Source organism: Capricornis sumatraensis, chromosome 14 (genome assembly GCF_032405125.1).
Source record: "Capricornis sumatraensis isolate serow.1 chromosome 14, serow.2, whole genome shotgun sequence".
Classification (NCBI taxonomy): Eukaryota; Metazoa; Chordata; class Mammalia; order Artiodactyla; family Bovidae; genus Capricornis; species Capricornis sumatraensis.
The window spans coordinates 75260428-75279248 of record NC_091082.1 but is presented as its reverse complement, the minus strand read 5'-3'; the positions used below and the strand labels follow the sequence as shown (position 1 = coordinate 75279248).

Here is an 18821-nt window from a genome sequence, read left to right as displayed (position 1 = left end):
TTATTTAGCTTTAATACTAATAGTAAATTCCTATTTATTAGCCTTTCACAGTGTAAAGCCCTTTGTATGCATTTGACTTCCCTGGTGGCTCAGACGGTAAAGCATCTGCCTACAACAGCGGGAACCCTGGGTTAGATCCCTGGGTCAGAAGATCCTGTGGAGAAGGAAATAGCAACCCACTCCAATACTCTTGCCTGGAAAATCCCATGGATGGATGAGCGTAGCAGGCTACAGTCCATGGGGCCGCAAAGAGTATACATTTGCTAGTTTTATGATTACAGCAATTCTGTAAGAGGAGGCAAAATGATGCCAATAGAGATTTGAAAAAACTGAACCTGAAAATGTCTTAAAATCATGTTCAAAATCACTTGACTAAATACAAAGAAGCCTCAAGAGAAGAAGACAAGCTACAGACTGGGAGAAAATATTTGCAAAAGACTCATCTGATAATGGGGTATTACCCAAAATGTACAAAGAACTTTTTAAAACTCAACAAATAAGAAAACAAACATCCTGATTTAAAAATGGGCAAAAGACCTTAACATACACCGTGCCGAAAAAGGGGACTTCCCTTGCAATTCAACGGTCAGGACTTCACCCTCCAATGCAGGGAGCGCAGGTTCAATCCCTGGGTGGGTAACTAAGATACCACATACCTCCAGGTCAGAAAACCAAACAGGAAACAAAGCAATATTGTAACAAATTCAATAAAGATTTTAAAACCGGACCACATTAAAAAAAAAAATCTTGAAAAAAAAAAGACATATAGATGACAAGCACATTTATGGAAAGATGTTTCATCACACGTCATCAGGGAGATGCAAATAAAACCAAGATGACACTACACACCTATTAGAAATGTCAAAATCCAAAACAGACAACACCAATTGCTGGTTAGAATTTGAAACAACAGGATACTCAAACACTGATGGTGGAAAAGCAAAGTGGTACAACCTCTTTGGAAGTTTCTTGCAAAACTTAATTATACTTGTATCACATGATACTGTAATCATTCTCCTTCATTTTTACCCAAAGGAGTTGAAAACATATGCACATAAAAATCTGAACATGGAGTTTTATGACAGAGCCATTCATAACTGCCCAAATTTGAAAGCCACCAAGATGTTCTTCAGTAGGTGAATGGATAAACTGTGTAATAATACCCAGACAATGAAATACTATTCAATACTAAAGAGAAATGAAGCCATGAAAAGACATGGAGGTAACTCAAATGGATATTACTAAGCAAAGGGAGCCAATCTGAAAAGTTTATCCATTGAATGATTCCAACTAGATGACATTCCAGAAATGCAAAATGATGGAGACAGTAAAAATATGGGGTTGCCAAGGGGGTGCGGAGTGGGAAACACAGGGATATTTAGAGCACAGAGAATTTTAAAGGTAGTGAAATTCCTCTTATGACACTATAATGTTAGATATATGTCATTATACATTTGTGAAAACCTGTAAAACACACAATATCAAGAGTGAACCCTAAAGCTTAGACTTCGGGTGATAATGACATATCAGTATAGGTTCATTGACTGTAATAAATGTACCTCTCTAGTACAGGATGTTGAAAGTGGTGGAAGCAATATGTGTGGATACAGGGAATATATGGGAATTCTCTCTACTTTTTGCTCAATTTTGCTGTGAGTCTAAAACTACTCTAATAAATAAAGGTTATTTAAAAAGAAAACAGAACATTAAGAGCTAATAAGAAATCCTCAGAAACACCCTAAATACCATTCTCCAATGTTGGCTGTAATTGAAACCAAAGCAGCCATATTCAGAGGGTCCTTGAGCTTCTCAGCTTTAAGATAATCTGCCAGTACTGGTAGAGGTGATCAAATGTACTGATGATTTTGGCAATTTACTTAATAATCAATAAACCATTATTAATCTACTTGATGGTCCCAACATCAATACAAAATTAATTCTATGAGTGGTAGGCATATGCTGTCCATCATTTTTTCTATCCCTCTTCATTAAAAGGAAATTCAAAATAGAAGAAAAAAGACCTGAACAACTGAAAAATAACAGCCTGGCTATGAAAAGAGAACTTTAATTTCAGTGTTGATTCAGCAAAGGTAAAACAGCCTCTTCTAATAGCCTTACCTTAGCTGATGAAATAATTAAGTTTTGGACAAAAAAGTATTTAATCTCTTTTAAAATCCAGATGATTTTATTTAAGCTATAATAGGACATGATCATCTAGTTGTTGTAAAATATTCTCCCTTTTTTTTTTTTTTTGGTTTCTGAGCTATTGGGAACATTTGCCCAAATGGCTCTGTCCAAATGTAAAATCATTCCATTTTACCACATAATAATTGCAACAAATATGCCAGATCTTTTCCAGAGCTCTCCCCTGACTCCACATGGACTATTGTGATCCACACAAGGTGAAAACTGCCTTGTCAAGGTGTACAAGAACTCGTTTATACAACAAAGTGATACATGAAAGAAAAAGTTCTCAATCTACTCCATCACTGATCCCCTTTCAGAGAGACAATTTTGGCAATGGGATAAAGCTCAGGAATGGAGTGAGAACTTAATTTTTCAAATGTTACTTAATAATAAGATTTTAAAGGATGAAACTTTAATTATTAAAGCTACATAAAAATGTTCTGACATCACCATTTCTATGCTTAGAAACCTAGTGCTCTAATCAGATTTAACACAGAATTTGGTATTTCTGTTATACCATCTCAGTTTGTTCTCTGTTCAACTGATTAAATTTTTGAGGTATATGAAATAAATGGAACAAGGCATACTTATATGTTGCATATTTTATTGCATACATGGCATTGATTCTCTCTCTGAATTGAAAGCTACAATTCTATTACTCCGTGCCTTAAGCAGAGACTACCATTCGTATCTTGAGTGAGAAAATCAGACAAAACATTCAGTCTTTCCTAATGCAGTTCTGCTGGAGGAGTTCCCAGCTCTCTTACCTTTGGGTCCTTGTGACTCGTCATCACTGTCTGAGCTATCATTACTCACAATATGCTTTGCTGTAATACTTTCTGTGGAAAGAAAACAAAACAATGAAAGAATCTCAGGTGTCAAGACTCACAGTGAAATTTACTGTAAGGAAGTACTCTCAGCAAAACCCCAGCGAGCGCTACTAGATTTATCAGTGTAAATCTAGATCAATTTAGTAAATTTAAATGTATTCGATTTACTAGCATTTTTCAAATTTCTCATTGGAAAACAAAATTTCCCAGAGCACGAAAAATTCGTTTAGAATTTATTCATGTGTGATTTAAAGGGGAGAATTCTTGTTTATATTAATTCTTACAGGAAGAACAGCTTGATTATAGAATTCTTATTACCCAAAAGATACATTTTCTTTAATTAAATATGCTGAAATGACGTTTATGAAAGTCAATATAGGGTAAAGCCAAAATCTACAATGCGCTACAATAGTTTTACTAAGATGAATGAAGTTACTAATATGAGGGGACTTTTTTTAATAATAATGAATATTATCTATTGAAATGTGTGTTTTGGTTTCAATTTGTGCTTCCTCAGAATGTATTAAGAGAACAGTTATAAAAACTAAAATAGAAACCATAAAGCCTTAAAGATAAGAGTGAAATTTATCATTATACCTAGCTCTCTTTTTTCAAGTAAAAAAGTACCCAAATTATGGAACACACAGACCATTTTATAATCATCATTTATAGAAAAATTAAACTTTGAAGGGACATTTACATGAAATCCTTTTCTGTAGAGTGACTTTTTTCCCCTTCTGTCAGTCAATAGAATTTTTATTTTTTGACTGACTTCAAATTTATAGTTTTCAGTGATAGAACCATTTGGGCTTTTAAACTCAGAAAAATATAGGTATAATATTTGGTTTGCTCATGCTGCTGCTGCTAAGTCACTTCAGTCGTGTCCGACTCTGTGTGACCCCATAGACGGCAGCCCACCAGGCTCCCCCGTCCCTGGGATTCTCCAGGCAAGAACACTGGAGTGGGTTGCCATTTCCTTCTCCAATGCAGGAAAATGAAAGGGAAGGCGCTCAGTCGTGTCCGACTCTTCGCGACCCCATAGACTGCAGCCCACCAGGCTCCTCCGTCCATGGGAATTTCCAGGCAAGAGTCCTAGAGTGGGGTGCCATTGCCTTCTCCGTGGTTTGTTCATATTACACTCCAATTGACCTTAAAATCTTTCTTTGAAAGAGAAAAATGAAACTAAAACCACCTCTGAGCATCCCTTTAAGAGGCAGAGTTTAGCTGGCCAATGGATGAAAGGGTCACCAGGAGTCCTGAGATTCCCCTCAGTTACTCACCTCTCCAGTCTCATTCCTGGAAACCCTTCCCTAATCTGAGGTAACATGCATCCTGCCAGCCGGGGGTTCTCAGGACACAATATTCCCCTTAATTCTGACACATACTGAAAGTAAAGAAGCTGCCAACCACTGGTCTCAAAGGGGACATCTAACAACAAAGAGTATCCCCAAGAATGTTGAATATAAACATTCTGCTTTTCATCAGCCTTCAGCTATTGTCTCACCCACCCTCAGATGTGTTGTTTCAGTCCTATTCTCTTCCTATCTTAGGAGGAAAAAGCAACAAACCGTGGGTTTATCTGGATTATTCAAGAGAGAAGAGCAAGAGAAGCAAGCCTCACAAAAGGCAGTAATTCTGTTCTTTTTGTCCCCTTTTTTTTCTTGCCTGAAAACTTCACATAACTTAGAGAAGAGTTTATTATACCCACAAAATTAAAGGTGAGAACAGGATATTCATCTGGGATACAATGTTCATTAAAATAAGTCATGTCAGAGCATTTCAGCATTAAACACTTTGCCTTGCAGTTACCCTTAGGAGCATGTGGCCCTGTGATTAAGGTCAGAGAACGCTCCAAAGTTCCAACCTTGGCTGCTTGTTCCCTGGATGATGCTCAGAAGACAGGAGCAAGTTAAAGGACAAAGTGCCTCTTTGGTTGTTTTTATTTTTATTCTAAAGTCTTTGACTCTAGGGAAATCATAAGATCAGTTTCACATTATTTATTAAGAATTACACCCAAAATATTAAGGACTATAGAAAGTTGCTGCACTTAATATATATATATCACATATCAAAAATCAACTCTTGCAGGAAAAGTGACTTCACGCTTTTTAAAAGTCAAGTTGGGGTCCATCAATTAAAGTTATAATTGTATTTTTGTTTGCATATAGAGCTTAATTAAATCAGCTGTCATTGTCTGCAATAACTAAGGACAGTTTATTAGAAAAAAACCCTATAGTAAGTTGTTAACATGCAAGTATTTTTCAAGGAGATTGTTGAAAAAGTCATTTCTGTTGTTCTGTTAACTCTGAAATAGATGTGGGATACTTCGGAGGCACAGAAGAGGAGGTAGGGAGGTACTTTGTTGATAATCTCCAGGATCCTTCCCAGACCGTGCTGGGCTGGCCCCAAATTCAAATTCAGCATTCCCCTGACCCTTCCTACTTCCGGTCAAAATAGTCATAACAAAAATTCAGTGCTGACTACGATGCAGACGGCACAGCACTTGAGAGATCCTGAATGTATGTTTTGTGTAAATCAAATTTATTCATTAAAGATAACATGTTTCTATGGCATTAATATTATAACAAATGAAAACTACTGGTCCTCAATTGAGTTTTTCTACTTTTTACAAGTTGTATAAAAATTACTTTTAATTTATTATGGGCTCATGAGTTAGATTTGAAGAAAATTATAAGCAGTAGTTTATTAGCTGTGATTTGAAATATTTTTTTCATGTTTTTGGTATGAATTAGCAATAAGAGGAGAAGGCAATGGCAACCCACTCCAGTACTCTTGCCTGGCAAATCCCATGGACAGAGGAGACTGGCAAGCTAACAGAATTCTAATGAGGTAGTATTGAAGAGGTAATAAACTATCAAGCTTGAATTTAAGTATCATATTGTGTTCAACTGTTGATGAATCTAATCATCCAAAAGCTGCCCTTATTCATAAAAGGAGAATAGATCTCCCTCGACTTATGATGGAGTTACATCCCAATAAGCCTACTCTAAGCTGAAAATTTTATCAGATGCATCAGGCATGCATTTAATACATCTGATCTACTGAACACCACAACTTAGTCTAGCTTACCTTAAACATGCTCAGAAACTTACATTTAGCCTACAGTTGGGCAAAATCATTTACCACAAAGTCCACTTCATATTAAATGTTGAAGAACTCACATAATTTATAGAATGCTATACTGGAAGTGAAAAACAGAATGCTTGATAGGGTGCATAATGGTTTTAAGTATATGGGTTGTTTACCATTGTGATTGCATGGCTGACATGACTGGGAGTGGCAGCTTGCTATTGGGAGGGAGTATCGTACTGCTTATTGCTAGCCTGAAAAAGGTCAAAACTCAAAATCTGAAGTATGGTTTCTACTGAGTGATATGACTTTTGCACTATCGTACAGTTAAAAACTTATCAGTTGAACCATAGTAAGTCAGGGACCACTTGTATTCTCTAATACGAATAGTATGTTTTGATGTATAATAACTAAAAGGAATAGTGATGCTCACATAAAATTGATTCCACTGTAGATATATACACTGGAATACTACTGAGCCATAAAAAGGAATGCATTTGAGTCAGTTCTAATGAGGTAGACAAACCTAGAGCCTATTATACAGAGTGAAGTAAATCAGAAAGAGAAAGATAAATACATATACATAGATCCTATAAATATATGGAAACTAGAAAGAGGTTACTGATGAATTTCTTTTCAGGGCAGCAATGGAGACACAGACATAGAAAACAGACCTAAGGACATGGGGAAGGGGAGGGGAGGAGGGAGAGGGTAAGATTTATGGAGAGAGTAACATGGAAACTTACGTTACCATATGTAAAACAGATAGCCGATGGGAATTTGCCATATGACTCAGGGAACTCAAACAAGGGCTCTGTGACGATCTAGCAGGGTGGGATGGGGAGGGAAATGGAAGAGAGGTTCGGGAGGGAGGGGGCATGGGTGTACCTATGGCTGATTCTTGTTGATGTATGACAGAAAACCACAAAATTCTGTAAAGCAAATATCCTTCAATTAAAAAAATTAAGGGGCAAAAAAACAAAAGGATTCTCAGGAATCAGTAGTTTCTATGAACTCTACAACCTCAATGTCAAAACGATAGTTAAGAGGTAAAAGCATGTATTTTTAGCAAATAATTATGTTGATTCATCTAAAATATTGATAGCATTAGAATAATTACAATTTTATGAAGATTTAACTTTGTATGTATGTGTTAACGAAGTTTATCAATATAGCATAATTATGACCAATGCAAGCATGTTTTTACAATACCTAGTTCTTCTTCCATTGTGGAACCTTTACTTTGTGATCCAGAAACTCCCAAGACTCTGTTGAACAATATAGAAAAGGCACTACCCCAGACACCTAAAGGAGAGCAAAAACAGAATATGATTTAGAATGTACCAAGATTTAAAACAGTCAAACAAACTCATGGTAGATTTGGATCACTTACCCATTAAGAAATGCAAGGGGTTTTCTTCATATTTCTTTACAACTGTTCCCATAAAAAATTTGCTTCCAAATAAGTCAGGTGCCATAAAAGTACCATATTTAGCCATGCCAATCTCAAAAGGACTAAATTCAACCCAATCTGAAATGATTTTTTAAAATGCAATCCATTAGTAGAAAAATACTGCAGAGATATACACACCGATTACTCCAACACTGGCATAATTATTCTCATTCATTTAAAATATTTTTAAACATTAACAAATATCTATCATGTATATGAAAGTGAAAGTGTTATAGTCACTCAATTGTGTCTGACTCTGCAACCCCATGGACTGTAGCCTGCCAGGTTCCTCTGTCCATGAAATTCTCCAGGCAGGAATACTGGAGTAGGGAGCCATTCCCTTCTCCAGGGGATCTTCCTCACCCAAGGATTGAGCCTGGGTCTCCTACATTGCAGGCAGATTCTTTACTGTCTGAGTCATCACGGGAGGAGATCGGGGTGACAGAGGATGAGATGATTGGATGGCATCATTGACATAATGGACATGAGTCTGAACAAACTCCAGGAAATAGTGAATGACGGGGAAATCTGGCATGCTGCAATCCATAGGGCCACAAAGAGTCAGACACGTCTCAGCAACTGAACAACAAGGAACAACCATGTGTATGATGTTATATAGATTTTGGGGATGAAGCTCATAGATGAATGAGAACACAAAAGGATTCCTTACTTTGCACAAACTGAATACCCTTTGGCATTTAAAAACTCAGACATCTTTTATAAAGTCCATCTTAATCAGACACAGTTTTACAACTGCCGACTCAGTTGTTTAAAATCCATGGAGGAGACAAAAGAAATTAAACTCTTTCTGATAATGGAAGCAGACTATAAAAATGGAAGAAAGTGGTGTTTAACATTTGCCTTTTCTTCATCTTTCCTTAATTTTTCTTATTAACCATTATTCTAACTCACAAAATTACAGTGCAAAGCTTTAATATTGTATATATTCAGAAATGCATAGCCAACAGAGTTTATTTTCTCAGAGCAGAGGCTTTGCAGCCAGAAACTTGAGCTCAGATTCTGTTGTGTTGTTTACTAACTATGCAGCTTTGGATAGATTACATGTATTCTCTGTGTCTTAGTCTCTTAATCTGTAAAATGCTAACAAAATCAGTAGATAGTTTGCAAGATTTTGAGGAGGAACCAATGAGTTAAGAAACTTCAGGAACTTAGAAGAGTACATAGTACATTTTAATCACTCAGTACATAGTAGCCACTATTATATTTCATATATTCCTGTGGTTATAACTATGTCTAAAAACCATCTGAATCTTAATCTATCCAAACAGAATTCCTAGCTCTGAATCCACTTCCTTGTCATTTTCTCAATCTTCCCCTTCTTCGTAAATGGTACTTCTTTTCATATATTCATACCACCATCCATACTATCCTTACCACACTTTAGAATAACTCTTTTTTAGAGTTTAGATTTCTTTTTTGATGTGGAACAAGTTTAAAGTCTTTATTGAATTCATTACAAGATTGCTAAATGTTGCTTTTTTGGCCACAAGGTATGTGTGATCTCAGCTCCCTGACAAGATAGCAAACACACCGCCTGCATTGGAAGGTGATCACTTAACTACTGGACTGCCAGAGAAAGATTATTCTTGACGGTCCTTTTTGTCTTATATCTCAAAGAGAAAAAAATCAAGTTCTGTAGGCTCTATCATCAGATGTGATTAGAAACTGGCTAGTGATCCATTTGGTCACCAAGACCATACTGGCATAAGCTGCCATACTCTCTCCTGGATCTTCACAATAGCCTCTGAAAACATTTTCTCTATTCCCCTACTATCTTTTAGATACCCTGTTGCCAGAATGAATTTTTAAAGATACAAATCACAGCATACTGATGCCAGTTGAAAACTTTCCAATGGCTTCTTATTTACTGAAATAAAAACATGGTCGAGAAGTGTTCATGATGGTCTGGCTCATGCTCCCTGACTGACCCATGTCCTAAACAGTCTCCTAGCACATTTTTGTCTTGCTTATTCCACTTCAGCCACATACCTTCTTAATTTCCTCCAAGAGACCAAGCTCATTCCCACCTTGCAGCCCTTATGCTCCCTATTTCCTTCTGTAATCATAAGGCTTGCTCCTCCTTGCCCTTTAGGTCAAAGTCTTTGTTGACCATTTTCTATGGAAGCCAACTACCATGCATCCCTGCCTAACCCCAAACCCTCTGTCCTCCTTTTTCATCCCAGTTTTCCCTTTCCTAAAATTTTTGCATCTTTAACCCCTTATCCAACAATCTGAAATCCAAATAACTCCAAAATTCACATGGATTTTGCTATTGGATTTTGCAATTCCTTTGCTATTCATTCGATGCTAAAACTGGCCCTGAATTCATTTAGTAGAAAACCAGTCTTAATCTTAATCTTCACATGAGGCTTAATCTTTACATATCTCACTCAATATGAATATCAATACATCCCACTGGAGAAATCACTATCTGATTATAAGACCCCAGTGGGGCATTATGTAATATATAGTATAAGCACATATAATATAGTGTAAGTATATTTTATAACTTCAAAATCTAAAATATTCTGAATTTTAAAACACCTGTCCTCAAAGTTGTGGGGAAAAAAATCATGGATATGTATGTTTTTATTATTTACTCAATAATATAGAATGTTCCACTTTTGTGAAACAAGTTATAAACCACAATTGTGATGAGAACACAATGCAATTCATTTCAGATCAAAGCCAAATGGCACATATACCCTTCATGACAAAGTGGTATGTTTTATAATGATTTACATGGAGTTAGTGAGACATGACTAACCATGAATCAGAGACCATTAGGAAACTTTCTATATCACCACAAGCAATTTCTTATCTGTGAGTTTCACACCCTTATCCGCCGTACTAAAACAAAGATTTCCTGGTTCCTACTTCTCCAGCAGTCTCTTCTTGTTTAATGCTGTGGTTTTGTGCACACATTTTTGAGAGGCAGATTTGCTCTCTGGTCGTTACTGAAGAAGTCACCATGGTATTTTGACTACTATTTCTCTGCTGCTGAACTAGTACATTTCAAACTTGAATTTCTCTCATGAACCTCCATCTATTCATCTCCAACTCCCTGTTGGGCATTTACACTTGGGTATGGTGCCATCACATCACACTACACTTGCCTGGAAAGGAATTCATCACCTTTCTTCCTGCTCTAGCTCACCGGTTTCTATAAACCATGCTATCACAGCCCAGAAAAAAACTCTTAACCGAAATAACTCTCGTACCCACTCACATCAAATCCATCCATCCATCACACATTTCACTGGTTATATTTAAGCTTTTCACATCCATCTTCTCCTCTCTTTCCTTATCAGTATCTCCCTAGTTCTAAGCCCTTATTTACAAAAATATAGTAATACCACTGCTTTCAGTTTGTTTCTGTGCCAGTCTACCCATATGAACTATTAAAATACTTTTTTTCAAAAACACAACTTAAACAGCTTCCTACCAAAAATCATTAAATGTTTCCCCTTATCATAATTGAATAGAAACATTTCTATCTGGAAGTCAAATCTTTCTATAGCTTGACACTAACTTCCAAATATACCATCTGCTCTTCACCAGTTCATACATTAACCAAATCTAGTGTCTTTTTACTGCTCCCTGAAACATACCTTTGGCTTCCCTTCTGAGCATTTTCTTATACTGTTTTACACAAAGATGATGTTTCACCCCCAATTGGTAGATCTTTCCAAGTTCAACTTGAACCTGACTTCTACCACCTTTATGAAGTCTTTCTTACAACTACGCTAAATCTCTACTATTTTACACATTATGTCAAGTCTATATACTCTAACAGACAACAGTGTTCTATGTGTATTTTTCTTGCCAATAGGAATGGAATCTTCTTGAGGAAGAGTGCTATGTTTTTCTTCTGTAATGTCTGTTAAAGGACTTAACATGACGTGAAGTTGTAAATTGTGCTCAGTAATTGCAATTCACTGACAACACAAATTAAAGGTTGAAATCCTATCAGAAATGTAGCGAAGTAGAGGAGTCAAAAATATGTAACCATTTAAACAACTAACGTTTATTTGTTTAAAGTCTTCAAAAGGTGAACGTGTTTAAAACTTTTCTAAGAGGGAAGAAAAACATTCTCTAGTATTATTGAAATAAAGTTGATAAAACTTCTGTAAGCTAAGATAACTGGGATCTTTGACTTTTCATAATATAATTTGAATAATATTTTAACTTTTTTCCTGAATAGCTGACCCATTTTAATCCAAGCAAATTTTAAAGGCATAAAGTATAGACATGTCTCTCATTTTTTTCTTCCACAACTCAAGCTCTTTGAACATTCATAACATGCCCCTTTGAATGTCTTATCTGCGTACAAGATCCACATAACTAATGCTTCATGGTTTTGTCCAACTCTGTTGGAAGAAACCGCTTGAACCTCCTTATCATAGGAGCTTAACAATGAAGGTTAATGGGGCTTCTCTTGTCTCGGTAACGATATCTCAGTTAGGCAGCTGGCCCAAATCAGGCACGTTCATGTTGAAAGACTACTAATTGAACATAAAGCAGCCTTTTCCTACTCTAAATAAATCAAAAATATTCACTCGCTAAAATATTATTCATTCTTTAATTATTTTACTGAGATTTTCTCTTGAGAACGGCCACTGACTGGAAGTATAGAATAAAAAGAGTCAACTGTGAAAATGCCCTAAAAATCATAACAGTAATAAAAAAAAGTATTATATTTTAATGTGTCTTTTTCACATTCAGTATTATCCATATCTCATTCAATTGTCTTAATAGCTCTGTAAGATAAACTGATTTATTAATATCTTTTTTAATAATGAAAATAAGAATCAGAGAGAGTAACAGACCCACTTAAGGTGTATATTTACCAACCAATTTCCAAGCATTCCAAGACTTTACAAGACACCAGCTAAAGGGAAACAAACAAGCAAAACAACAACACCACCAATTTGTCACGGCCTTTTCTTTCCATATATGATAGAACGTGAATCAAGAGAAGTTCTAGATGCGCAAGCTGGATTTAGAAATGGCAAAGGAACCGGAGGTCAAATTGCCAACATCCGTTGGATCATAAAAAAAAACCAAGAGAATTATAGAAAAACATCAACTTCTGCTTCATTGACTACACTAAAGCTTTGGATTGTGTGGATCATAAAAACCATGGAAAATTCTTAAAGATATCAGACCACCTTATCTGCCTCCTGAGAAACTTGTATGCAGGTCAAGAAGCAAAGTTAGAACCAGACAGAGAACAACAGACTGGTTCCAAATTGGGAAAGGGGTACATCAAGGCTATATATTGTCATCCTGCTTATTTAACTTCTATGCAGAGTACATCATGCAAAATGATGGGCTGGATGAAGCACAAGCTGGAATCAAGATTTCCAGGAGAAATATCAATAAACTTAAAATGCAGATGACATCACCCTAATGGCAGAAAGCAAAGAGGAACTGAAGTAAAAACACTGGCTTAAATTCAATATTCAAAAAACTAAGATCATGGCATCTGGCCCCATCACTTCATGGTAAATAGATGGTGAAACAATGAAAACAGTGACAGACTTTATTTTCTCAGGCTCCAAAATCACTGCAGATGGTGACTGCAGCCATGAAATTAAAAGAACCTTGCTCCTTGGAAGAAAAACTATGACAAACCTAGACAGCATATTAAAAAGCAGAGACATTACTTTGCCAACAAAAGTCCATCTAGTCAAAGCTATGGTTTTTCCAGTGGTCACATATGGATGTGAGAGTTGAACCATACATAAGGCTGAGTGCCGAAGAACTGATGCTTTTGAGCTGTGGTGTTGGAGAAGACTCTTGAGAGTCCCTTGGACTGCAAGGAGATCCAACCAGTCAATCCTAATGGAAATCAACCCTGAATATTCATTGGAAGGACTGATGCTGAAACTGAAGCTCCAATACTTTGGCTACCTAATATGAAATGCCAACTCACTGGAAAAGACCCTGATACTGGGAAAGAGTGAAGGCAGGAGGAGAAGGGGACAAAAGAGGACGAGATGGTTGGATGGCATCACTGACTCAATGGGCATGAGTTTGAGCAAGTTCCGGGAGACAGTGAAGGACAGGGAAGACTGGTGTGCTGCAGTCCATGGGATTGCAAAGAGGTGGACATGACTGAACAACTGACAACAACAATGGTCTCTTTCACAAAATGTGGTTCCTTATTACTGCTGAGTATGCCATGATTATCTGAGAATCCTAGGATATCCTAGAATAAAACTGAATGTCTTAATCTCCATCTGACAACTAAATTTGTTTTCATATACAGATTCCATTCATCTTTAAAATCCAGACCTCTAACTTTTTTCATACAGTTTTCACAGGAGATTCCAAATTGCTAAGATTTAGTGAAACTTCATTTGGGCTTACAATTAAGTTCTTTACATACTTTATCTCATTTATTTAGCAAAAACTATGAGAATCTCATCTTCACTTTAACAGATGAGGAAACAAGCTAAAAGATATCATAATTTGGCCAAGGAAACAGTGCATAGTACCATTCTGCTCTTCTTTTTTGCCTTAACTTCTTTAATAACTGCTGTAAATTTCTCAAAAAGATTACTAGGTCTTACAGGAAAAGGGTAACATACTGTGGAGGGGAAGAGAATTCATACTTCATGCCCGGAGCACCACATTCTACATCATCAGCAATCAGAGAAATCAATATTTTCATAAAAGGAACAAAGTAATTCAAGACCAATTCTTAGCTCTTCTACTTACTTTGTATGTGGCAATCAAATCTTTCTGAAATTTTGTTTTTTCTTCTTTGAAGCAATGTTAAATATATCTCCCTCCCTCCCTAGGTTATAGTTAATATTGAATAAGATAATGAATATGATGAGTGCTTTCTGAACCATATGCATGAGAAACATTTTAGTCAAGATAATTGATAAAACACTTGTTGAATGAATGATTTCCTGGTGTACTGCTTTTATAAACTATTCCAAATCTTGCTTGAGGGTAATCAGTTGAAGAAAAAGTGAGACTTGGAAAAAATACAAAAGAATTCTAGATGTAAATCTAGAATTAATTTCATGCCATTTACAATGATTTTTTTAAGCTCATGATATGACTAATGTCACTGAGGTGCTTTTCCTAAAAATATAATGAACCCTACCAGCCACAGTCATAGACGCTGCCACACTGCAAACTAGGACTGTCAGTGGCCCCCAGAAAGAAGTAGAGAGTCATGTATTTTGAGAGCACCCACCAAGAAGCAGAGCTACAGAAGAAATAAATGTTTATATCTGAGACTTAACAGAATGAGGCATTTTATTCACCATCTGTCACAAATATAGACTGATACTTTTAAGGTGCTAAATTATAAAAATTAGAATAGAATTTTAAATGATAAATGTCATGTAACCCAATTTAATGAACAGACATGCAGCAAGCAAAAAGATATGCATTGCCTAAAACAGGCAAGCTACTTTGTTAAAAATCCTTGACAAATGGATAATTAAGATTGAATATTGACTACATTCATGATTTACTTTTTTATATCTCCTTTCCCACTGATTTGAATGAAGATATTAGTAACTAGTTTCACAGGATATCTCTACAACCAGAAAATTATCTAGTGTAAAATATTCTTAGATTTTCAAATGTTTTTATGTTACAGAAAATATATTAAAATAAGCAACTAAAATAGCTTATGATCTTCCTCTAAAGAAAATCATTAAGAACCACAGTTCCAAGTTTCCAGGAAATGTTTTGCAAGATGAAATTCCATACCTGCAAACATCAGCTCTGAGACATCGGGTTTGACATGGAGACAGGTGAAAAGAGGCAAAGGACACTGTCCAGTATTGACCTTTTCCTTCAAACTACTCAAGGTAGTGTTCATTCTCTGTCCACAGAAGAAAGAAAAGGTTTTACGTACATAAACTTTCTTACAGATAAGAAAAAAAAAATCTATGTAAAATAGTGCTTCCAATCAAGACCCTTAAAACTTTTATGATAAAAATTAGCCTTATTATTATCTAGAAATCTCTGATCTTGAAAAAAAAAAAGCTCACTGGAAGTAATTATCTTCCTTCTAAAAAACAGCCATAACTCTGGGGACTATGTTGACATTTGAAATGGAAAAAGATTTGGCAGCGATGGCGCCCAGAAGGAATTTAACCCCCAGATTCTCTGGCACGGGCTCCATACGCCTACTTTATCTTCAGATAAAATATCACCCTATGGTCACATGTCAAATGTGTTTCTTCCATGTGATTCATTCCTTTTTTTCTGGCTTTCTCCAGGCAACCTCCATTCTTCCTCTGCCACTTAAATATTACTTGTATTCACCGCTTTATCTAAAAACTATTGCTACTTGGGCAGAATGAGCAGTTGAGGGTTAAAATGTATAGCTTTCTAAAGAAAAAGAATACAAAAGTATTTCCCTATACATCAAAATTGACACATGGGGAGTTCCCGGGAAGTCCAGGGGCTAGGACTCCTCACTCAAACTGCTGAGAGTGTGGGTTCTGTCCCTGGTCGGGGAACTAAGATCCCATAAGCCAAGCAGCACAGCCAACAACAACAACATATAATTGACACACACAGAATCAATTAGTAGGCACAATTGTAACGTGAAATATAGAAGAGTTATATCTGGCAGGGAGTATGTACTCAGTGCATGTTTATAGGATAATGGCAGTCAACTGACTTTTACAAACATGCACCACATTTTGTTTTATTTAAAAACATGATATACATGGTCTTCTTGCATTAAAAGGATTGTAGACTGAGACAGAGCTTACACTGTGAATTAGTGTTTCTCCTATCAACATCCCGAAGATATCAGTAAAGGTGACAGGTTGTCCAGAACTTTTTTTCCTCCATAAAGACTCAACATATCTTTTAATTTTCTGTGGTGTGAGAAGTAAAAGAGGGTTGTGGCTGACATTTTTCATTAGCTCTTCGTTAATCTCCTCTGGCCCTTTCTCTGGAAAATCAGGGTGAGAATATAAGGTCGACATATACCTATAAAGACAATAAAAGATAATCAGTCAGGAGAAAGGGCATCACATAGTAAGTAGTCTCCAAAGAAAGCAGGCATCTCTGCTATCAGAAAAAGAAAGAATAATGGAAGTAGTTGATTAACTGATCTTCTGATTGAAGCTGCTGCTGCTCTTAAGTCACTTCAGTCATGTCCGACTCTGTGTGACCCCATAGATGGCAGCCCACCAGGCTCCCCCTTCCCTGGGATTCTCCAGGCAAGAACACTGGAGTGGGTTGCCATTTCCTTCTCCAATGCATGAAAGTGAAAAGTGAAAGTGAAGCCACTCAGTCATGTCCAACTCTTAGCGACCCCATGGACTGCAGCCTACCAGGCTCCTCCGTCCATGGGATTTTTCAGGCAAGAGTAGTGGAGTGGGTTGCCATTGACTTCTTCATCTGACTGAAGATATTAATTCATTTAAGAAAAGAATGCATCAATCAGAAAATAGCTGGTCTACAACAGACGTAAAGGGGAGGTCTCAGAGGAAACACTGGACTTCCCTTGCATAGTCCAGAGGAGAGAATGCCTACTGGGCTCACTCTCCACCCTCTCTTCTCCAGGAATGGGCATCCCTATCTGACCATCAGACACTGATGACACAACACATTGAGAACCATGTGAATAAATGGGACTTTTCTAGATATAATGGGCTTCCCTGGTGGCTCAGACAGTAAAGAACCCGCTTGTAATGCAGGAAACCTGGCTTTGATCCCTGGGTCAGGAAGATCCCCTGGAGAAGGAAATGGCAACCCACTCCAGTATTCTTGCCTGGAGAATTCCATGGACAGAGGAGCCTGGTGGGCTATAGTCTATGGCTTCCCAAAGAGTTGGTCATGACTAAGCAATTAACACTTAACTTTTTTTTTTTCCTGTACATAATACTAGCCAAGCAATCTGATCATTTCACTTTCTATGGTGATTATCTATAGGTAGAGAATGTGCTCTCCAGACTATTGTGAATGCCTAATTCTCCGGATACATGTGGTTTTTGTTTTAATTGTCCATTGGCCAACGAGACAAAAATCCCAAGTCTTGCCAACTGTATGTCTCAGAATTTCTGAGCATACAAATCTAATGGTGAAATCCTAGAGAGAATAGTGTTATCAGGTAAATGTCTTCTTATGAAGATTCTGGCACCAGCCATTTGGCCACTTAAGGTGATGCTGGAAATCAACATGTAGCTTAGTATTTGATAATGAGATGATAAATGAAGTTACAGTCTTCCTGGAAACCAGTATCTTTACTACTGTAGCTCTCATACTAAATATTAATTATTAGTTTTCTTAACTGTCTCCCTTAATTAGTTGCGATCACCATCAGGGAAAGCTTTACTTATTTATATCTGTTTTTATCTCAATGATTAGCCAATACCTAGTATATGACAAGCATGCTTGTTTTGAACTGTTGAACTGGGAGCACAAAATAATGAAATATTCCACTACTTCATCCAACCAAAGAGAACATAGTGAGTATATTTAAATCTCTTGTTTCCTTATATTCAAGTCAAATTGCCACCACAATGATTTATTTTCCCTTCATACAGGAGAGAAAACTAACTCTGGTATGTTCTAGGCCTGAGCAGGCTAATTGATCACACGGTATTGTCTTGAAGACTTGCGATAGCTTTCAATTCTTCTATTTTAAAGATAAGCAGAGGATTGATGAATTTATAATATTTTCACAGTTCCCCAATTAGGAACAGAAGAACTCAAATTTAAATTTGTCCTCTTCCCGGATAGGTTTTATTTCTTAAAAAAAAAATCTTTAAAATGATTTCAAGTCTTAGAGACCAAATGATTCCCACTACACACTGAATTGGAATTTTTTGATGGATTCAGAGTTATTTAGAGACAAACTGAGATTAACCATAACTTAACAAATGGAGAGTGATTATAGACTGAAAATGGAACATATGCTCTGCAAAAAAATTTAAAATTCTTAAAAGAGATTTATTACACAAACATTTGTTAACATTAATGTTAAGGATTCTTAACATTTCTCATAACATGCAATAGTATCACTGACTCAATGGACATGAATCCGAGCAAAATCCAGGAGATAGTGAAGGGCATGGGAGCCTGGCATGCTGCAGTCCATGGGGTCACAAAGAGTCAGACACAACTTAGAGACTGAACACAGCAACAAAGATTAAGTCAAACAGGCAAACTCTGAACTCAAGCCTGGTATAATCAACACATATCTACAAAAGAGATAGCTGAAGTTGCTAGAAAGATGGAGAGTC

The 18821-nt window shown here is 36.5% G+C and overlaps 1 protein-coding gene across 1 annotated transcript in view; it reads right to left on the bottom strand.

The window, feature by feature from the left end:
• Nucleotides 1-18821, bottom strand: part of PLA2G4A (phospholipase A2 group IVA) — a 165093-nt gene that overhangs the window by 35849 nt on the left and 110423 nt on the right. The window contains exons 9-13 of the mRNA XM_068985973.1: nt 16338-16560; nt 15322-15436; nt 7501-7638; nt 7320-7412; nt 2955-3026 (exon numbers count right to left, since the gene is read on the bottom strand). Coding sequence (XP_068842074.1) covers nt 2955-3026; nt 7320-7412; nt 7501-7638; nt 15322-15436; nt 16338-16560 — 641 coding nt within the window. The remainder of the gene's footprint in view (nt 1-2954; nt 3027-7319; nt 7413-7500; nt 7639-15321; nt 15437-16337; nt 16561-18821) is intronic.